The sequence below is a fragment of the Macaca fascicularis genome, chromosome 5 (genome assembly GCF_037993035.2).
Source record: "Macaca fascicularis isolate 582-1 chromosome 5, T2T-MFA8v1.1".
Classification (NCBI taxonomy): domain Eukaryota; kingdom Metazoa; phylum Chordata; class Mammalia; order Primates; family Cercopithecidae; genus Macaca; species Macaca fascicularis.
In genome coordinates, this window is record NC_088379.1 from 128,075,830 (window position 1) to 128,098,971 (window position 23,142).

Genomic DNA, 23,142 nt, shown 5'->3' on the forward strand with positions numbered 1-23,142 from the left:
AAAGGTCCATCAGTGACAGACTGGATTAAGAAAATGTGGCACATATACACCATGGAATACTATGCAGCCATCAAAAAGGATGAGTTTGTGTCCTTTGTAGGGACATGGATGCAGCTGGAAACCATCATTCTTAGCAAACTATCACAAGAACAGAAAACCAAACACCGCATGTTCTCACTCATAGGTGGGAACTGAACAATGAGATCACTTAGACTCAGGAAGGGGAACATCGCACACAGGGGCCTATCATGGGGAGGGGGGAGGGGGGAGGGATTGCATTGGGAGTTATACCTGATGTAAATGATGAGTTGATGGGTGCAGCACAGCAACATGGCACAAGTATACATATGTAACAAACCTGCACGTTATGCACATGTACCCTACAACTTAAAGTATAATAATAATAAATAAATAAATAAATAAATAAAATAATAAAAAATAAAATGTCCTTTATTGGGTTAAGAAAGTTCCATTACATTTCTAACTGGCTGAGAGGTGTTTTTTTTCTTTTCTTTTTTTATAATTATGAATGGATCTTAAGTTATTTTGAATGTTTTCTATGTTATCTATTGAGATAATCTTAGGGTGTTTCTTAGTCTGTCAATATGAATTATGTTAATTGATTATCAGTGTTGAATCAGTCTTGTAGTCCTGGAATAAACTCCATTTGAATATTCCTTTTACACATTGCTGAATACTGTCTGCTAATATTTCGTTGAGGATTCTTGCATATATGTTCATGAGGAATATTGTTCTGTAGTTTTCTTAGAATGTTTTTGTCTGCTTTTGATATTAGGATAATGTTGGCACAGTGAAATGAGTTGGGAAATATTCCCTTTAGTTTTTATTTGTTGGAAAAAATTGTGTACAATTAGTATTATTTTTCCCTTATAGGTTCTCCACTGAAATCATCTGGGTCTGGAATTTTCATTATTTGGAAGGCTTATGTAAATTTTAATATTTTTACTAAATCTAGGACTATTCAGGATATCTGGTTTTTTTTCTCAAGTGAGTTTTGGTAGTTTGTATTTTTTCAGGAATTCTGTTTCACCTAAGTTGTTGAATTTATGGCCAAAGAGTCATTCATAGTATTTCCTTGTATTTTTAATCTCTGCTGTATCAGTGGTGTGTCCAGTCTTTCATTTTTCATATTGGTAATGTGTGTTTACTCTCTCTTTTCCCTGGTCAGCTGGCTAGAGGTCTGTCAATTATATTGATCTTTTCAAATTGGTTTTCTTTCTTTTCCTTCTTTTTTTTTTTTGGAGACAAGAGTCTCACTCTGTCGCACAGGCTGGAGTGCAGTGGCATGATCATGGCTCACTGCGACCTCTGCCTCCTGGGTTCACGCCATTTTTGTGCCTCAGCCACTAGAGTGAGTAGCTGGGATTATAGGCGTGCACTATCACACCTGGCTAGTTTTTGTATTTTTACTAGAGAAGGGTTTTCGCCATGTTGGCTAGGCTGGTCTCAAATTCCTGGCCTCAAGTGATCTGCCCACCTCTGCTTTCCAAAGTGCTGGAATTACAGGTGTGAGCCACTGCGCCCAGCCTTGTTTTATTGGTTTTCTGTTTTCCGTTTTATTTATTTCTAATCTAATCTTTGTTATTTCTTTCCTTCTGTTTGTTTTATGCAAACAGAAGGAAATTTCTTCTTCTTCCTCTGGTTTCTTAAGGTGGGATATGTGGTTACTGATTTTAGATCTTTCTTGTTTTCTAATACAGGCATTCAAAGCCATAAACATTCATTAAGCACTGCTTTAGCTGCATCACACAAAACTGATATGTGTATTTTCATTTCCATTTAGTTCAATATATTTTAGAATTTCCCTTGGGACATCTTTAAATTATCACAGTCTACCTTTAAGTGTTATTATACCATGTGTACAGTGTAAGAATCTTAGAACAATATATTTATGTTGTTTCCCTCCTGGCCTTTGTGCTGTTGTTGTCATACATTTACTTTTACATATATTGTAAACTTCAAAGCATATTATCATCAGTTTTGCACTAAACAGAGTATTTTCTTTTGAAGAATTTAAATATTAAGGAAAAGTGATCTTTATATGTACTCAATGTAGTCACCATTTCACCAGTTCTCTTTAGTCTTTTGTGTAGATTCAAGTTTCTATCTGGTATCATGTTCCTTCCTCTTGAAGCTCTTACTTTAACATTTCCTGTAATGCAGGTGTCCTGGTCATGAATTTCTTCAGTTTTTTTTTCTTAATATCTGAAAAAGTATTTTGTTTTTGTTTTAGGAAGATATTTTAACTGAATAAAGAATTCTAGGTTGACATTCCTCCCTCCTTGTGTTCTTTAATGGTTTTGCTCTACTGTCTTCTGTCTTGTATTTTTTTAAAAAGAAATCTCCTTTCTTCATTTTCTTTGTCTTGTCTGTATAGTATGTTCCCCAACCCCCGCCTCATTGCTTTTAACATTTTATCATTGGTTTTAAGCAATTTGGTTATCATGTGCCTTGGTAGTTTTCATCATGTTTCTTGTGCTTTCGGTTTATTCATGTTCTTGTATATATGAGCTTACAGTGTTAGTCAAATTTGAAAAAAAAAATTTATTCAAATATTTAGTGTTTGCTCTTTCCTCTCTCACTGGAGACTCAAATTACACACATATATATGGAGGTTGTGTCTTCTTTTTTACTTTTTTTGTTTGATTTTCAGTGATCTCTATCTAGTACTGTGCCTACCAGCCTTTTTCCCCTTTTGAAATGGCTGGTCTCCTGTTAATTCCATTCAGTGCCTTTTAAAATTATGGACATTGTAGTTCTCTTCTCTAGAAGTTTGATTTTTATCTTTTTAAAATGTTATACTTTTTTACTTACTGTTTTCAGTGTTTCCTTTATTTACACATAGGTAATGCATTTATAATAACTTCTAATGTCCTTGTCTACTAATTCTATCATCTGTGTAATTTTTGGATCAGTTTCAATTTATTGATTTTTCTCCTTCTCCTTATGGGTATATTTTTCTGTTTCTCTGCATGCTTGTTCATTTTTTTTTCCAGTTGCAAAGTTATTTTCTTTTACTCTCTTTCTTTCTTTTCTTTTCTTTTCTTTTCTTTTCATAAAAGGAAACCATGATCTTGGGGACTAGAGCAGGGTTTTGCGTGCCTGGTAATTTCTGATTGAATTCTAGACATTGTAAATTTTATCTTGTTGGGAGATGGGTTTTTTAAATATTCATAAAGATTTTAGTATTTACAAAAATATTTTTGAGTGTAGTTTTGAGGTGTGGTTCAGTGTTTTGGTAACAGTTTGATCCTTTTGAGTCTTCTGTTTAAATTTTCTGAGGTGGGACTAAGGCAGTGTTTTGAATAGGGTTACTTTTTCCCCTCTATTGAGGTAGGGCCCTTTTTAGTACTCTACCTAATGCCCTATGAATTATGAGTTTCCACTCTGGCTATTGAGAGGAGGCACTATTTCTGGCCCTTTGTGAGCTTTAAGTATTACTTCTTAAGAGAAGTGAGACCCTTCTCTCAAGGGTCATTGTCTTTCATTCAGATGTTCAGTGTCCTGAAAGTTGATGCTTTATATATTTTATTTGCTTCTTTTAGTTTTTTTTTTTTTCTCCCCCAGACATGTCTTAGTCCACTTAGTATTGCTATAGAGGAATGCCTCAGGCTGGATAATTTATAAAGAAAAGAGGTTTATTTGCCTCATGGTTCTGCAGGCTGTACAAGAAGCATGGAACCAGCATCTCTTTCTGGTGAGGTCCATAGGAAGCTTTCACTGTGTAGAGGGTGAAAAGGAGCTTGCATGTAGAGATCACATGGCAAGATAAGCAGCAAGAGAGAGATGCCAGGCTCTTTTCAATTACCAGTTCTTATGGGAACTAAGAGTGAAAAGTTACTCACTCCTGGAGAATGGCACCAAGCCATTCATTGAGGGATCTACTCCCACAATCCAGACAGCTCTCACCTAGGCCCTACCTCCAACATTGGGGATCAAATTTCAGTGAGATTTGGCAGGACCAAACAAATCGTATCCAAACCATAGCAAGACAGAAAAGTAAATGTTATCTTTTTTACTCTATGATCAGGAACAAAGGTCCCTATTTGTCCATTTTTGAAAGTCCTATATTTAATGATTTACAGCCATGCCACAGCATAAGACATATTCACATGTCCTATGTTAAAATTGCTATCTGAATTTCATGTACTCTTTAGAGAACTGCTTTGCAGTTTTAAATATGTTTTTAGAAAAAAAAAGTTTATTAAGAATGAAATTTCTTCTGGTTTTGATCCTATAGAAAGAGGAATGCTCTAAAGTAAAATGGAGCATGATGCTAAAATGGGAAAAGTAGGTAGATTGATTAAACTTAATTTGAAAACTAGCAGTAGATGTTTGAGAACTCCATCATAGGCCTGAAATAAATTTAAGGGTAAGTTTAAAGGTTTGGTATAAAGTTTTCTTTAATGTCCTGGGTTGAATGTAGATGGAGAGTATGGGGAGGTATGAGTTCTGGAGAACTGTTAATTTGTTTGTAATTTTATTACCTATCTGTCTGTGCATCTGTCTTCATTGGGGTTTCCAAGACCACTCTCAGGCTTGATGATTCACTATAAGGACTCACTGGACTCAGAAGCTGTTAGACTCATGGTTATGATTTGTTAACAGTGAAAGCATACAGATAAAAATAAGCAAAGGGAAAAGGTGCATGGGTAACGTCCAGAAGAAACCGGGTACAAGCTTCTAGATGTCCTTTTCCAGTGGAGTCACATGGGAACACACTTAATTCTCCCAGCAACTATGTGTGACAGCAGGTGTGAAGTCACTACCAAGCAGAGAAGTTCACTTCAGTCTTAGTGTCCAGAATTTTACTGGAGGTTAGTCACACTGGTGTACTGCAGTGCTGGCAAGACTGACCTCAACTATCCAGATTCCAGTACTTCCCAGAGCAAAAACAAGCATTCACCATAAATCACACTGTCGGTATAAACTTATCTGGTCAGATTGGTACAGCATGGCCCAAGGTACTGCGATATTGTGCCTGATACTTGTTTTTATATGCTCCAATACATACATCTCTAGTTTACTAACTCCATATTTTATTTGGATTGAATTGGTTTTTCCTGTAATGTCCTTTGAGGATCCCTTGTAGATTTTCACATTACATGTGGTCATATTTCTAGGTTTTTCTGGGCTGTGACAATTTCTTTTCTTATTTTTGATGGCCTTGATGATTTTAAGGTATACTGGTCAGGTCTTTTGTAGAATGCTTCTCAATTTGAGTTTGATTGATGTTTTCTTACGGTTTGACTGGGATTGCCGGTTTTGGGAGGAAAACCAAACATGAAGTTCCAATTTTCATCACAGTCTGACCAAGGTATAATATATATTTTGAACCTTTAAGTATTTTTGAAGGGCTAGGAGATTTTTTAATTAAATAATTAATCAGATTTTAGGCCAATGTAGTGCTTATATGCCGAATTTGTTCTCTGTGGCTTTTCTTATCTGATAACTTTTAATTAATATGCAACCTTCTTTGCAGTGGTATCAGGATCGCTGTGCACAACTTCATATCTTTCTGGAGACAACAGGGAAAGGAAGCCAGAAGGGAGAACAATAATTGGTCAAGTCGCAGATTAGGGAAGCTAAAATTGGCCTCTTACTAGATTAGAATCTGGAGTAAAACTCTCGTCTGGTCCTTCAGCATGGCTTTTCTGTTCTCACACGCCTCTCTTCCTTAAACAAGCCAAATTAAAATTTAGTATTAGGGGCTCTAAATGGTACAAACTCATTCATTCTCTTTAATTGCCTAACTTCTACTCATTCTTCATATTGTTGCTTAAATGTCAGATCTTTTAGGAAGCTATCCTTGACTTAGAGGAGGACCCTCAAGACCTGTCATGGGCTCTTGTAGTATTCTGTATAATTTTTTGTCTAGTCCTTAATTTAAGTATTAGTGTATTTTTTATTTTTTTATTTTTTTTCTTCCAGACTGTAAGCTCCACAATGTAGAGACCATGTCAGTTTTGTTCATTTTTGTATTCTTAGAGCCAGGCCAAGCATTCAACACAGCCATGCAGTAATATGAATATATATATCTGAGTCAGTGAGTGAATAGATAAATAATTGAGAAAATTAATAGATATTAGATATTAAAACTTTCACCAACTCTAGTTATAGCAGCCTGACTCTTGTTAACCATAAAAACACACTTGTAACACATGGGCCCCACACTTACCCTAAGTTATAAAAATGGCACAGTTAGATAATTTCTACCCTGAGACAGTCATTTTTTGCCCAGTGATCTAACCACATAAGCTTGCTTACTTCTGAGACTTGCTTGACCTATCTCATTGAACTTGCTCTGTACCTGAGATACATGTCCAATTTCTGAAGGCAAGTTCTCCTTCCAGAATTTTCTTGTGACATACTTTGGGCCCAATTCCCTAGTTGTTCTGTACCAATAAACTCATACCCCCAGCTATTATATGTAGCACATTCAACATTCAGCGACAAACTTTGATGTAAGTTAAATTTTCTTTTTTCTTTTCTAAATATTACCCATTAAGACTGTGTTTTAAGGATTGTTTTCTAATTCCTTCTTTACTCTTTATCAGAGGTTTGTCCTCCTACCTTTTGCCTTCAAACCAAAACATGAGTAACAGTCCTCTTTCCCCAACATCTTTGTTCTCTGGCCAGCACTGATTATTCTTCCTCATGGGGGAGCTTACTTTCTAGTCTATACTTAAGGACACAGAATCTGAACTGCTTTTAAAGTTTGCTTATATGAGTTTGCTGAGCTTTCTGACCCAGAGATATCTTATCTCTTTGCCTCCCATTTAATAAACATTTGGAGCATCCCTTCAGCCAGTCTTGGCAGAGGAGGCTTTTTATTTCCATGTATACAAAAACTTTATTGTCAGCTAACCATCAGAGGAGATCAGAGAAAATGGTTTGAACTTATGTCCCAACTATTTGTTCAGATCAGGGCTAGGAAATATAATGTAAGGCATGTATGTATAGACTTTGTATACTTTTACATAGTGGTTTCACTCGCATCCGTGTGAAGAGAGCACCAAACATGCTTTGTATGAGCAACAAGGATGTTTTTTTCACCTGGATGCAGGCGGGCTGAGTCCAAAAAGAGTCAGCGAAGGGAGATAGGGTGGGGCCGTTTTTTAGGATTTGGGTAGGCAAAGGAAAATTACAGTCAAAGGGGGTTGTTCTCTGGCTGGCAGGGGTGGGGGTCACAAGGTGCTCAGTGGGGGAGCTTTTGAGCCAGGATGAGCCAGGAGAAGGAATTTCACAAGGTAATGTCATCAGTTAAGGCAGGAACAGGCCATTTTCACTTCTTTTATGATTCTTCAGTTACTTCAGGCCATCTAGATGTATATGCAGGTCACAGGGGATATGATGGCTTAGCTTGGGCTCAGAGGCCTGACATTCCTGTCTTCTTATATTAATAAGAAAAATAAAATGAAATAGTGGTAAAGTGTTGGGGCAGTGAAAATTTTTGGGGGTAGTATGGAGAGATAATGGTCGATGTTTCTCAGGGCTGCTTCAAGCAGGATTAGGGGCCGCGTGGGAACCTAGACTGGGAGAGATTAAGCTGAAGGAAGATTTTGTGGTAAGGGGTGATATTGTGGGGTTGTTAGAAGAAACATTGTCGTGTAGAATGATTGGTGATGACTTGGATACGGTTTTTTATGAATTGAAAAACTAAACGAAATAAGAGAAGGAGAAAAACAGGTATTAAAGGACTAAGAATTGGGAGGACCCAGGAAATCCAATTAGAGAGTGCCTAAGGAGGGTCAGCATAGCCCCGCCAGCAAAGATTATTTAAGAGTTAAGAGTGGCGGTTTGGGGATAGCACTAGGAGATATCAGCTATGATGGCTTGGAGAAACAGTGTAAACCAGCAGAGTAAACAAGAGTAGGGCATTTATGAGTAGTTGAGAATGGTGAATAGGAGTATGACTAGACAGAAGATAGTAGGGATGACTAGTTTTTGGGGCTCAGTCTAAGTAGGGGTGACTTCGTAAAGTCCCGTTGTAAAAAGTAGGGTAAGGATGAACAGACCTAATAGACTGAAGGGATGTATTAGGCTCATAAGGGTTATTTCTGTTCTTCAGAAATGCGAGTGAGTTTAAGGGAAGTAGGGGAGAGTACTTGCGACTTCCAGGAGGAAGAGGAAGGATTAGGCTGGCTGTCCAACAGACACAGCTTTTTCCTGGAACGATGTACCCAGTGGGGAGGATCTTGCAGGCGGACAGCAGTTGGGGTACTATAGATGACTAAGTAGGGTCCGGTCCATCAAGGTTTTAGGATTTGAGGGGTCAGATTCTTAACGAGAACTGATTGTCCAGCTAGGGTGTCTTCATATGGCTGGGAATCTTCCACTGTGAGGGCTACCCCAAGCTCGGCTCCGTAATGGTCCAGGGGGCTTCCGAGGCGATGGGGCAGCATCAGTCTTCAGCCACTAAGCCAAGAAGATCTGGGAAGGAATCAGTCAGAGAGCCTTGGGCCAGAGTTCCAGGGGCGCTGGAAGTGGCTGCCAGGTGAGTTGAACAGTCCAATTTTCACTGGGGTCCCGCACAGATGGGACACGGCTTAGGAGGAATCCCGGGCTGTGGGCATTCCTTGGCCCAGTGGCCAGATTTGTGGCACTTGTAGCAAACAACCGGGGGAGGAGGTTCTGGAGGAACCCCTGGCAGCTGCGGTTCAGGTGTGTGGACTTCTTGTGTGCTGGAGATGTGGCTGGGGTTTGTCTCACAGTGGAGGCAAGGAATTGCAACTCAGAAATACATTGCTACTTGGCTGCCTCTACTCTGTTATTGTACAACTTGAAGGCGAGATTAATTAAGTCTCGTTGTGGGGTTTGAGGGCCGGAATTTAATTTTTGGAGCTTGATTTAATGTCTGGAGCAGATTGGGTAATAAAATAAAATGCATATTGAGAATAAGACAGCCTTCTGACCTTTCAGGGTCTAGGGCTGTAAAGCGTCTCAGGGTTGCTGCCAAACGGGCCATGGACTGGGCTGGGTTTTTATATTTGATGAAAAAGAGCCTAAACGCTAACTGATTTGGGAGAGGTCGGATAAAGAAAAAGGAGCATTAACCTTGACTATGCCTTTAGCCCCAGCCACCTTTTTAAGAGGAAATTGCTGGGCAGGTGGGGGAGGGCTAATCATGGAACAAAACTGTAATCTGGACCCGGTGTGAGGAGGGGAGGTGATAAAAGGATTATAGGGTGGTGGAGCAGAGGCTGAGGAAAAATTGGGACCTGGCTCGGCCTGGCGAGGAGCAGCCTGGGGAGGAGGGGAGAGGTCAGATGGGTCCATAAAAAGGAAGATTGGAAAGATTCAGCAACGCTCAGGGTTGGGACTGAGGGGACAGGCGGGAGGAAAAGAAGGAAGATTTGGGATGTGTTGCATTGGGAACAGAGACTAGGGAGGGACCGATTTGTAAACGAATGCCTAGACGTAATGCACCTCAGACCGTTTGCCCATTTTACGACAAGAATTATCTAGATCTTGTAGGATGGAAAAATTGAAAGTGCCATTTTCTGGCTATTTGGAACCACTGTCGAGTTTGTACTGGCGTCAAGTAGTGTTGCAGAAGAAAATAAGACGCTTCGATTTTAGGTCAGGTGTGAGTTAGAGTTTTAAGTTCTTGAGAATACAGGCTAAGGGAGAAGAAGGAGGAATGGAGGGTGGAAGGTTGCCTATAGTCAAGGAGGCAAGTCCAAAGAAAAGAGAGGGTAGAGACATGGAGAGAAGGGGTGGGGGGTGCTTGCCCCCCAGGAAAGTGGAGGAGGGGTGGGAGGTGCTTGCCCCCCAGGAAAGTGGAGAAGGGGTAGGGGGTGCTTGCCTCCCAGGAAAGTGGAGAGAAGAGAGGGTAGAGACATGGAGAGAAGGGGTGGGGGGTGATTGCCCCCCAGGAAAGTGGAGAAAGGGTGGGTGAGCAGCCCTGGGCTGCAATGTGGGTGAGCAGCCAAAGCAGGCATATCCGCAGTTGACTTGCTACCAAGGGAATGTGGGTGAATGACCAAGGCAGGCATCCCCGCAGTGATTAGACACCAATGAAATGTGGGTGAATAATCAGGTAGGCGTTCTGCAGTGATTAAGCACCAAGCAAAAACTGTGTTCCCGAGTCCGTGACCGGCGCCGGAGTTTTGGGTCCACGGATAAAATGCATCTCCTTTGTCTCTACCAGAAAAGGAAAGGAACTGAAATGAAGAGAAGGGAGAGATTGAAGTGTGACGCCAAGACTGAAAGGAGAAAGAGGTTAAGGGATAGTGAGAGAGGTTGGAGAAGAGAGTAAAGAGAGGCCACTTACCGGATTTAAAATGGGTGAGAAGTTCCTTGGGCTGGTTACTCTGAGGACCAGAGGTCTTAGGTAGATCTTTCTCATGGAGCAAAGAGCAGGAGAACAGGGGATTGATCTCCCAAGGGAAGTCCCCCAATCCAAGTCACAGAACCAAATTTCACTTGCTTCCATGTGAAGAACCACCAAACAGGCTTTGTGTGAGCAACAAGTCTCGCCTGGGTGCAGGCGGGCTGAATGCGAAAAGAATCAGCTAAGGGAGATAGGGGTGGGGCCGTTTTATAGGATTTGCATAGGTAAAGAAAATTACAGTCAAAGGGGTTTGTTCTCTGGCTGGCAGGGGTGGGGATCACAGGGTGTTCAGTGAGGGAGCTTTTGAGCCAGGATGAGCCAGGAGAAGGAATTTCACAAGGTAATGTCATCAGTTAAGGCAGGAACAGGCCATTTTCACTCCTTTTGTGATTCTTCAGTTACTTCAGGCCATCTAGATGTATATGTACAGGTCACAGGGGATATGATGGCTTAGCTTGGGCTCAGAGACCTGACAATTGGTAACCTTTTTCACCTGACCACATCTATGGGTTTAATACTAACTCTCTAACTTTTTTCTTTATTTTTATTTTTATTTTACTTTAAGTTCCATGATACGTGTGCAGAAGGTGCAGGTTCTCAGCAAACTAACACAGGAACAGAAAATCAAACACTGCATGTTCTCACTCATAAGTGGGAGTTGAACAATGAGAACATGTGGACTCAGGGAGGGGAATATCACACACTGGGGCCTGTCGGGGGTTGGGGCGCAAGGGAGGGGAGAGCATTAGGACAAATACCTAACGCATGTGGGGCTTAAAACCTAGATGATGGGTTGGTAGGTGCAGCAAATCTCCAACTTTTTTCTATATTGCCCATCTTAACCTCCTACCAGTTTGTCCCTCTGCCACTTTTTCCCCTTCTGTTGTTTTATTTGTAAGATAATACAAGAGAAACATGTTTCTGCCTATTAATTTATTTCTTTACCAAGCACCAAACATATGTAATATAAAAGGTACTATGTTAGGAAGGTCCTAGTTTTCATGCGCGTCTGTGTGAAGAGACCACCAAATAGGCTTTGTGTGAGCAATAAAGCTTTTTTTGCCTGGGTGCAGGCAGACTGAGTCCAAAAAGAGAGTCAGCAAAGGGTGGTGGATTATCATTAGTTCTTACAGGCTTTGGGATAGGCGGTGGAGTTAGGAATAATGTTTTGTGGGCAGTGGGTGGATCTCACAAAGTACATTCTCAAGGGTGGGGAGAATTACAAAGAACCTTCTTAAGGGTGGGGAGATTACAAAGTACATTGATCAGTTAGGGTGGGGCAGAAGCAAATTACAATGGTGGAATGTCGTCAGTTAAGGCTATTTTCACTTCTTTTGTGAATCTTCAGTTGCTTCAGGCGATCTGGATGTATATGTGCAGGTCACAGGGGATATGATGGCTTAGCAGGGACTCAGAGGCCTGACACTAGTCATACACACATATACAAAAAATTGTTTATTAATTACTCATGCCTCAAATTATCAAGAAAAGTAATCAAAACTCATTTAAACATTTTTACTATTAAAAACGCTTTCTTCTAGTTTTTGGGCATTTGGTTATGTGGCATTGCATATGATTGACTTAAAATTCACTTAAGAAACTTGTTAAACATATGCTTAGCTCCTGTGCTTGGGGGTCAATCAGTAGAATCCCCTCTCTCTTCCCTCTGTTTTTAGTTTCCTTGTTTTTAGTTTCTATATTGTCCATATTCCTTTATCTTTCCCAGTTCTGCTATGCCTTGGTAAGAATTGCAGGAGTTACTAAGCAGTTTTCTTAAATATTCAAAACATTTTCTGGTGATTATAGGGAAGTTATTCAAGGAATTTGGTAAATTAGAAAAAGCAAAATATTTTAATGAGGTATGAAGAATTTTGTAGGTGGGTTTTATGCCATTGTCATGATCTGAGTCTTAATTTTTGTTACTTATTTTAAGTTTCCATTTTTTATGAGGTTTTTTTCTTATACTTCATCTGACAAAAGTAGGTAGTTTTTTAAAAGCTCATTTCATAAATGGTTAACCATTTTTAAGGTGAATTAAGACATAGATTTTTGTAATCTAAGGGAAGTTACTTGGATAATTTATTATATTTATAAGGTTTGACTTCATGCATAGCCAGATCTGAGGACAATGCATAGTAAACTTATTAAAGTGTCATTGTAATGTAATAATATTTTAGAAATTGAGCCAAGATTTGAATGTAACCATTAAACGAATTATTGAAATCTATACAGTTTTTAAAAAATTACCTTTAAGTTGATAATATTTTTCATGTTTTTTTCAGATACCTATATTTTTTAAACTTGAATAATTCCCATCTTAATGTCTTTACTTACTAAATATGACATCTATGAACATCTGGCCCTCTTAGCTATTATATGTTTAGTGAGGTTCTCAAGTTATTTACTAAAGAGCAACAAATCCCAACAAATCAAGAGCAATTAGTGGCCCAGTTTTGGTGTATAGTTTCTTATATTCTTTCTAATCTAGTTTTTTAGCTTCCTGTACTCTCACCTGTGAAATTGTTAGATGTTTTCAACCTAAGCTTGCTTATGAAAAATGGAAATAAAACAGAAAGAGGGGAAAGGCTGAGAGAAAAGACAAGCAAAGACCTCTTTGAATATTCAGCCCCTCCCACTCGCCCTGTGCATAGCACTTCTTCACGTTTTTACTTGTCTCCACAGTCTGTCTGCTTTTCATTGCTTTTCAGAGGCCTTGAGAGATTTTTGTATTTTGTCTGACGTTTTTCTTTTTAATCAACAGGAGAGAGCCTATAGTTGCCTTATGGCACCATAATGAAACTGGAGCTTTGACTTCTTTAAAAAAAAAAAAAATCTTCATAGAATGTGTCTTTACAGCATGGGAATTTTTTTTTTTTTTTTTTTTGCTTTTCACTATATAAAGCTAATGGCTTTTACTTATTTTCATTTAGATCTAAGAACACATTTTAACAGTTACTGCTTCCTAATCTTGCTTTATCTCTATTAAAGAAGCATTTGGAAATGTATAATTCTTCTTGACCTTGGAGATTGGTTTTCTCAACTTTTTTTTTTCCTGCAATATGTAGTATCTTTAATAATTTGGTACATTTATGATTTCTAAACAAAATATGTGTCTTTTGAACATTGTTGAAAAGTTAGTGTATGACCCCACAGAGAATTTGGAACAGGTGCCAGCCCAATTGCCACTGCCTGATTTCTTGTCTTTACATTGGGAGTTGTTAGCACGAAAAAACAAAATGTAAAGTGCTCTTTTTCATGGCATTTTCTCTAAAATAATACTTTGAAAAGAATTTTTGTCCCTGGTGATATAAAACTTGGCACCGAGCAAGCAAGAGGATCTTGACTCATAGATGTATAAAAACATTGTCAGTCCCCCTGGAGCTACGGAATTCCTCTCTCATAGTAATACTTCTGATGTCTGTAGCTCAGTTCATTAATTTTTGTTTTGCTCCCTTGGAATTTGTCCATAAAAGTATTCTTTTTCCATTTATTTTTAACCAGATTATCAACTTCCTTGGCTTCTAGGGGTGTACAGTTTGAATTTTTGTTGTAGTTGTTGTTTTATTTTGTTTTGGGGTATTTGGCTAGGAAGAACTAACTATAGGATGTTTGTCAGGGACATGTTCATTGGGAAATTTATCTCACTGCTCTGTGCTTGTTTGACAGCTGTTCTTGTATTTCTAACTTTAATTCAAAAAGGTATAAAGCCATATGTGAGCAGCTGTTCACTGTTTTCATTAGGGCAAAATAAGATCGGATGCAAATATTAGGAATGATTTAGGTTAGATTGTAAAAATAATTTAGACTAGATTGTAGGAATAATTTTATGGTAGTTATGATATATTGTAAGTTCTTAAAAAGAAGGTTCTTGAATTAAAAAACAATTTTAAGCGTAAAGTAGTATTTGTTGAAAGATGAGAGGTGTTGAAAGATAATATACTGTCTGAATGTAGGATAGTGAAGCAGCTACCTTTAGAATTCCTCTTCTAGTTCTAGGATTTTATGATTTCATGGTGTTGTTTATCCTTCTCTACAGACTAACTTTTCCCATGACTTCTTGTCCTTTAGAACTCTTCTGTGTAATAATAATATTTTTTTTTTGAGACGGAGTCTCGCTGTGTCACCCAGGCTGGAGTGTAGTGGCATGCTCTCGGCTCACTGCAACCTCTGCCTCCCAGGTTCAAGCGATTCTCCTACCTCAGCCTCTTGAATAGCTGGGATTACTGGCATGCACCACCATGCCCGGCTAATTTTTTTTTTTGTATATTTAGTAGAGACAGGGTTTTGCCATGTTGGCCAGGCTTTTTAAGCTGATTCATATTTATTTGTGAATTATTATCATAGCCATAGAAAGAGTAATCATTTATTTGGCTTTCAAGTACTAAAATCAAAATGCAAAATTGGCTTGCCTTTAGTTTAAAGTGATCAGACCAAAAAAAAAAAATAAAGTGAAGATAATTAAATGTTGCTTATGAAATTAAAAATGTAATGACTTATCTTTTTCAGTAGTCCTTCAGAATATAAACTACTTATAATCATCTCTCAGACATTTAAATAAAGTATCTAGTATTCATTAAATATTTACCACATGCCAGGTAAAGTACAATTAATTTAACATATACTCTCCTGTTTAATTCTCACAATGATCCTAAGACCTTAGGGTTTATTATCCCCATATTATAGAAGAGGAAAAAGTTTAGAGAGTTGAAGTAAATTACCCAAAGTCACATAGTAAGTAGTGAGTCTGAGATTTGAACCCAAGACCATTTTTTTTTTACCAAGTTCTAAATTTTAGAAGATATTTACTATATCAAAAAAGTATGAAGTTAAAAGGAATCAGAATGTAAACCTGTGAATATGTTAGGATCTCAGTTAAACCATACACACACATGCACACACGTGTGTTTGCATTTGGAAAGGCTAGAAGTTCCTACACCAAAATATTAACAGTGGTTACTTTTAGGTTACAGGTAATTCTTACAGTAACCTCCTTTATAATTTCTTATAGGCTATACTTATATCTGCTATTCTCATAATCAACAAGGTGGGAATTGCTGCTATTTTTATATTCTAAAAACTTGACATCTTACATGTATGCAATTTTCAAATCTATCTTCGCTATCTTATTTGAGAATTGTAAAGCTGTTTTTCAGTACTTTTTGTATTAATTTGTGTAAAGACAGATATTTTATATATTTAGACAGAGACTATCTCTTTTAGGATACTTTTCTTATTTCTCCTTCTAGATTACAGATTTTTTGGACATTATCACAGGCATCTTTGTGCCCCTACAGTCTCTAGACAAATCCTGCACATAGAAGACATTTCTTAAAATTGATTGAGTTTATTTCAGTTGTAAATTTTAACCACAGTATAATAGGTGGAAAGAATAAACGAATTATAGTTGTAATAATAAAGGAAACTTAGGCTGAACCAGGGAGGTGGAGGAAACTTAGTTTAAGAAAATTTCCTAGATTTGTGAATCAGTGATTTCTCTAACTTTGTCACCTGGTTCTACTAGATGAATGGGTGGTTCCCTGACAATGTTGGGGACCCATCAAAGCTTTTTTTGTTTTGTTTTGTTTTTGACTGAACCTCTTAACTCTCCATCTGCATCACGCTTTTCTTTTTTTCTTGACCACAGCTTCTAGGATCTTAGTCTGCTTTCTTGTCCTCATGCTTTTATATACACATACATACACACACACACACACACACACACACACACAGACACACACACGTGTATGTATGTCAAATGATAAAAGTAATGATATGATACAGTTTCACTGTAGAAAATTTTCATAATACCAAAAATTATTAAGAATAATATAGCAATCGCTTGTATTCCTACCACTTTAAAAATAACAATTTTTGAAAATGCGTATGTGTGTATGTGGTGGTGGTTTTTTTTTTTTTTTTTTTTTTTTTGAGACGGACTTTCATTCTTGGCGTTCAGTCTGGAGTTTAATGGCAGGATCTCAGCTCACTGCAACCTCCGCCTCGCTAGTTCAAGTGATTTTCCTGCCTCAATCTCCTGAGTAGCTGAGTTTCCAGGTGCCCGCCTCTGTGCCTGGCTAATTTTTGTATTTTTAGTAGAGACTGGTTTTCACCACGTTGGCCAGGCTGGTCTTGAACTCCTGACCTGTGTGTATGTGTTTTAATTGGGATTATAATGTATTAAAATCTTGATATTCTGCTTTTTTATTACATAAATTTTCAGAAAATATAAAATATCTTCTAAAATTTATTTAATGTCTATATGATTGTCCATTCTTTAGGTATTCTATAATTCATTTAATAGTTGTTTGATTTTTGGCATTGAGGTTGTTTTTAGGTTATTTTCTATCATATAGAGTGTTGTGCCATGAATCTTTGAAGAAGAAATCTTTTTGTATTTCCTGAACTGTTTTGCGAGGATGTCTAGGAAGTGATATTACTAGGTAAAAGTGTATGAACTTCTAAAATATGTTGCCAAGTACATTTAATAAACATTATGATATTTTTTCTTCTACCAGTGAGTGACAGTGTTCTTTCATTGTATATTACCGGCCTTGAGAAGTCCATATTTTACTCTTTGCTAATATTATAAGCTGAAAACAGCTTTTCACTATTGTAATTTGGATGTTTTGGCTTTGATTAGTGGAGAGTTGAGCTTTTTACCCCCACAGTTTGATTTTGCATTTCTTTTTTGTATCATCCATTTCCTCTTATATTCCATACTTGTAACAGTACCTTTCCTAAGCTATTTAAGCTTTTAAAAAAAAAAAAAATTTAATGATTTTTGAAATGGACTCTTTTCTCTTTGAGCTATTTATTTACTTACTTATTTTTTTACCTTCTTTTCCCTTTTTAAGGTTTTTATTCTTACCTATTAGGAAGATAGCAAGGTATATCTAATTACATGACATGCAGTCTTCACCAAGAAGCCAGAATCTTAAATTTATAGCTCACTGTTGCCATCTGAGATATAAGTAGAACTACAGTTACTCTGGTTTACTTTCCATTAAGTCAACTTCCTTGCTCTTCTTAAACTCCACTACTCTTTCTTTAATTTTAGCCCTTCTACGAACACATGGATCTTCATAGACTATAAGAATCACTTGATTGATGTGTTTCATTTACATTTTAGAGAACTTCCATAAAAAGTGAAAGCTCTCTCAGTGTGTCTCAGAGAGATTATCCCACAAAGAAATGTTCCTCTTTGAGCATTTTCTTATATTTCTTCCTGTCTTCAAAATAAGTCAGATCATTTAATTTATTTTAATCTTTTCTATTAAGTGCCAGTAGCACAAAGTCTCAATATAGTCAGCAGTCCTAAACAGCCCAGGAGAGGGAACCTCTATAATAATTAAATGCCTGTAGAATATATATTTATTATGGTTCGAGATTCCTAAATTGAGAGAGGGAACTTCCTCCACTAGTTAGTAATGAAATGCAGAAGTGAAACTGAGTATCGTATACCTATAATACTTAGTTCTAACTCTTTCTTCATCATTGTCATTAGGAGAGTTGGCATGCAGAAACATCTTGAGAGTTGCATATTTTAATACATTATTTACCTTTTCCACACAGACTTTGATAGTCATATAAATTCAGCCTTGCTCAGAGTTGTCCAATCTTTTGGCTTCTTTTGTCCACACTGGAAGAATTATCGTCTTGGGCCACACATAACATATACTAACACAGGCTCTGAGCAAGATGGCAGCCTCCGAGCCGGTTAGGCTAGGGCTTCAATACCCACCAGCAGCTACCCTGCACTGTATGGCCTTCCTGGCTTTTGGTTGACTTGAACAGATGCCGAGTCATCACAGATCTCATTAGTCTCATCTGCCAGCGCTTTGGCGTCGGTTCTGGGGCCCTCCGAGGCCTCTAACTGGAGCGGGGACTTGTGCCCCCAACTGAGAGCGGACGCCTGGTGAGAGACAATGACTGCCTTAGAGTTAAATTAGAAGACAGAGGAGTTGCTGAGAATTCTGTAGTCATCAGTAACGGTGACAGTATTCATTTATCACTTAGAAAAGCAAAAAAGCGGACATTTAAGTTAGAGGAGGATGAAGAAACTGAACCAGATTACAAATATTCAAAGAAGCATTGGAAGAGGCAAGAGAACAATAACAATAATGAGAAGGTCTTGAATCTAGAACGAAAAGCTGTCACAGATCAGACTATAAGCCAAAAAGAAAAGAGAGAAAAAATAAAGCAACCTGTGGCACAGCAGGTGATGATAACAAAGAGGCCAAAAGAAAATCACCAAAAAAAAGGAGGAATGTGAATATGAAAAAAAGGCCAGGAATCTCAACTCTCCTAAAGTACAGGCAGTAAAAGACTGGGCCAATTACAGATGTAGTTCTCCAAAAGGTTCTGCTAGAAACAGCCTTGTTAAAACCAAAAGGAAAGGTAGTATAAGCGTTTGCTCAAATGGGAGTCCCAGTTCCTCCTCGGAGTCTGAGTCTTGTCATGAATCAATCAGTGATGGTCCCAGCAAAGTCAGTTTGGAGGCCAGAAATTCCTCAGAGAAATTACCAACTGAGTTATCAAAGGAAAGACCCTCTACCAAAAGTACAACTGCAGAGAAACTGCCTACAAAACCTGGCTTTGGCCTTACGCCCAGCAAGGGCAAGACCTCTGGAACATCATCTTCTAGTTCAGATTCTGGTTCAGAGTCAGATGACCAATGCTTGAAGTCATCGAGCACCCCGGAGTGTGCTGTGCGTTTCTAAAAGACAGTAGGCCTTTTTGCAGGAAGAGGTTGTCTAGGCCCTGGGCTGTCATCACAGACTGCAGGTGCTGCTGGATGAAAGCCTTCTGGCTTAAATGGTGGCAGACAGGCTTTTGGTCCTTCTCCCAATGTGTCTGTCCCCAGTTTAGGAAGAGGATGGGGTAGAGGAGAGGACCTTTTTTCTTGGAAGGCAGCTAGGGGATGGGGCATGTGGGGGAGAGGTCGAGGATGAGGGCATCCTGTTTCCTGTCTTGTAAATAGAAGCACTGGCAACCAGAGACAACAGCAATTAAATGAAGTGGTAACAAATTCATCTACTGTTTTCCAGAATCTGGTAGAGACACACCAGAAGGACTGTAATCTGTTACTGCTGTTAGCAGCTGCCCCTCAAATTGGAGAAAAGGTTGCATTTAATCTTTGGAACTAACATCCAGTTACACTCTCATGATGTCTCTGATTACAAGGAAAAATATTAAGCCGCAATCCAGAGATACAGCAAGTAGATAGAGAAATTCTTTCATCCTTACCTACCTTGAGAGAACCTGGGAAATTTGATTTGGTTTATCACAATGAAAATGGAACCGTGGTAGTGGAGTACGCTGTGATGCAGGAGAGCAAGATCACTGTATTTTGGGGAGAGCTGATTGATCCAAGACTGATTATTGAATCTCTGAGTAATACATCAAGTACAGAACCTGTCTGAATATGACCTCTCCACCATATAGTTTATGAATGTCTTGTTTGTGAAAGTGACTATAACTTGGAGTTTTTTTTTAAGAGGATTTGAAAGTTGTATGGATTTTTTTGTTATCTTCATTTTACTGCATAGGAAACAATCTACCTCATCATTTAAAATGACATGGGTGTCGGTTTTGTAGACCTTTGTTTTTTTTTTTTTGGTCAGGTTCAATTTCAGTTAACAAAACGTAAAACATGACATTCCCTGCAGACATTGTTGTATACCAATGCGTATGGTTTCTTCTCTTTTTTCAAAGTTTTTGACCATCAAGCAGCAGTTGTCAGTAGGAGTTTATAATACCAAGAATGTGCTGCATATCTTGTCTCAATAAGTTTTAAGTAACATTTAAAAATATTAAAGCATATTACTTGACCTAATTTTTTAGCATTTGAGTTGTTCCATTAAATGGAGCATCTCGTAAATTTCAAGTATTTTATACTTGCAATTGTTAAGAGTTAAAAGGTAGTTGGATTTGTCCCAGACAATGAGTTAAGGAATCCTTCACGTTTTTTCCCAACTGAGCTTCAGGCCAGGAAATGCATCATCTTGCCAAGCACCTGGCTGAGTGTGCTGGAGTGAGGATTTGAACAGAAACTTCCTTTTCTGTTATTATTCGCCACGAAGCTAAAATGGCCAAATATATACTGTGAAAACTGGTTTCTTTTAACAAAGGATCAGATCCCTCCTTCAGTTGTACATATTTTTAAATAAAATCATATTAAACTAAAAAATATATATATACTAGCATGAACGATAGGTGATGAGCTAAAAAATTGCAAAAAAATCTCATAATATTTTAACAAACTTTACCAATTTGTGTTGGGCTGCAGGTTGGACAAGCTTGGTCTAGCTTAAGTTTTATGGATTACTTGTGCAATAGAATTGAGTTGATGTCTACAGTATTTTGAAGAGTGTGAAAGTGGTTTTTTAAATTTGTACTGTATGTTATAAAGCAGTATGAGTAACATACTTTATGTGTGAGACTTTACATGCCTAAGAAATACTTTTGTTAAGAAGGGTTTATATTTATGGTGGAGTATTTGTTACAACATGGGGTCTATACATACTTGTAAAGAAATTAAGGATAGAGAATGCATCACTCAGGCCCCAGACAACCTTTCCATTCATATGGATTGATTAGTCATCACATAGTCCATATTTTTCTACTGTATTTTAGTCCCAGTTGACACCTTATGTATCATATTCCTTAGTTCCCAAACATGTTCCCTTCTTTCTTTTCATGCAACTTTTAATTACTCATTTGTCCGAGTCTGAATCCTGAATATTACCCTTGATTCCATTTTGTTTCACCACCCCTTTCCAAATGTAGCTTTAAGTTTTTCCTGTTTCTTTTTCTACTCCCAGAACCCACAACTATAGCTCTGAAGTATGTTTCCAGTGAGTTTTCAGTATCTGCATGTGTTTGCTCTAGCTCAAGGTGTGTTTTTTTTTTTTCTGATATTTATGTCATTAATTGATCTCTCTGATGAATCCTGTCAGAGAAGTCTTCCAGAAGGACATCTCAGACCATGTTTCTCTCTAGATTAAAAAACCTTCAAAGACTTCCAAGTATGTACAAAGAGTTCTCTTGAATTCCTTCATCTGGTCTTCAGGGTCCTATGCTATGACTTCAACTTTTCTTTATTACCCTCCCTCAAATATTTTTTCTCTTATCCTTTTTATACTTCTTTCCTTGTGAGCCTTCTGTCATTTTTTGGCCTGTACCTATCCATTTCCCTGTTCTTGCATTTCCAAATATCATCTATCCTTCAAGAGTTGGCCTTTAGGTTTGTCTTCCAGCTGGAAGTAATCTTTTCTTCTTGGGAACTCCCAAAGGCCTTTTCTGTTTGTTATTGTACTTAGTATCCTTTCTGTTGAACTATGGTTGTTCATGGTTACTGGTATTTCTTGTGTACGTTTTCTGGTACACATATATTCTTAAGACATATGCAGTTCTGGGGGTATTTCTTAGTGGAGAAAAATAAAACCTTGGAGATATTTTATATGCCAAAGATAAAAAGGATTGTGTGTTCTATAAAGATCTACAAAAATATGCTTGGAAGTAGTTTTGCTAAAAAAAGAGGTATAAGAAATTAGATACATAGATGAGACCTTGGATGACTGACTCAAATCACTTTCAGACAGATGAAAACTAACTTCTAAATCTTTCTAGAAGGTTAGATTTAATGATATGTTCAATCATTTAAACAGTTACTTATATGAGACTTACAAGCAGAATTTTTTTTTTTTTTAGTATTTTTACAATATGCAGTACACATTTTATGTACTCCTAATTTACTTCTTGATACTCCTTAGAATTTTTTAAAAGATTTTCCTGATTCTTAAATGGTTCTATTCTTTTTTGCACTTCTTCTGTTAATGATGTGTTTTATTTTTTTAGTTCTCTGTTTGTCCTGGCAAAACTTACATTTGGAAAATGTTCTATTTTTCAGGTATCCTGGTCAGATATAGGAGGACTGGAAAACATCAAACTGAAGTTGAAACAGGCTGTGGAATGGCCCTTAAAACATCCAGAGTCTTTCATTCGAATGGGTATTCAGCCACCTAAAGGAATTCTTCTGTATGGGCCACCTGGGTGCTCTAAAACAATGATAGCAAAGGCTTTGGCCAATGAGAGTGGACTGAATTTTCTAGCTATAAAGGTAGGATGTTAAATTTTTTAATGGCTACTCTCTCTCTTGGCCTCTGCTGATGCCCATCCTCTGACTCCTACCTTTAGGAGAACGAATAAAGGCATCTTAACGAGCAGTGATTCTTCTTCTTTTTTTTTTTTTTTTTTTTTTTTTTTTTTTGATATTGGTGGCGATGTAATATAGGGAGATGAGTGATAAGAAATAAATTTGTGCATGTAATCAGCAAATTATGGTAGACATTGAGAAGACTGCTTTATTTAGTTTCTTGATTCTGATATTTCTTATATCCATGTGTAACAGAAACTAATCCTTTTTTTGTTTCTACATTTTTAATTATAGACTTTTGCTTAACCAGGATTTAAAGATAAACGTGATAACGAATTCAATATTTATATACCTAGAATTTTCAAATGAACAAGGCACTTGTTATAGTATACTAAATTCTTTAAAAATACTTTTCCAGTCAGAAAGTATATGTTCATTGTTTTTATTCTGAACCACACACACACATTTTATTCGTTCATTGCTCTGCTCCCATTAACTGGGATAGATAATCTTTCATGATATGTAGTTGTACACTTACTTTAGGACCAGATATTAATTTTATGTAACATTGTGATGTATCCAGGTACTTAATCCACACATATAAAATCATAAGTCCATTTCTGTGGAC

The 23,142-nt window shown here is 37.5% G+C and overlaps 1 protein-coding gene and 1 pseudogene across 18 annotated transcripts in view; both read left to right on the forward strand.

The window, feature by feature from the left end:
* AFG2A (AFG2 AAA ATPase homolog A) overlaps nt 1-23,142 on the forward strand; it is a 396,759-nt gene that overhangs the window by 69,457 nt on the left and 304,160 nt on the right. For 16 of the 18 annotated variants that reach the window (XR_012435051.1, XR_012435054.1, XR_012435050.1 and 13 more), the window contains one exon: nt 22,269-22,478. Coding sequence is in view for 11 of the 18 variants with exons in the window: in XM_045391842.3 (XP_045247777.2) it covers nt 22,269-22,478 (210 nt within the window). In the remaining 7 variants the exon portion in view is untranslated. Of the gene's footprint in view, nt 1-22,268; nt 22,479-23,142 lie in introns of those variants that run through there. The other 2 variants (XR_012435055.1, XM_074040409.1) reach the window with 1 other exon arrangement.
* Nucleotides 17,913-19,850, forward strand: LOC135970995 (coilin pseudogene; annotated as a pseudogene).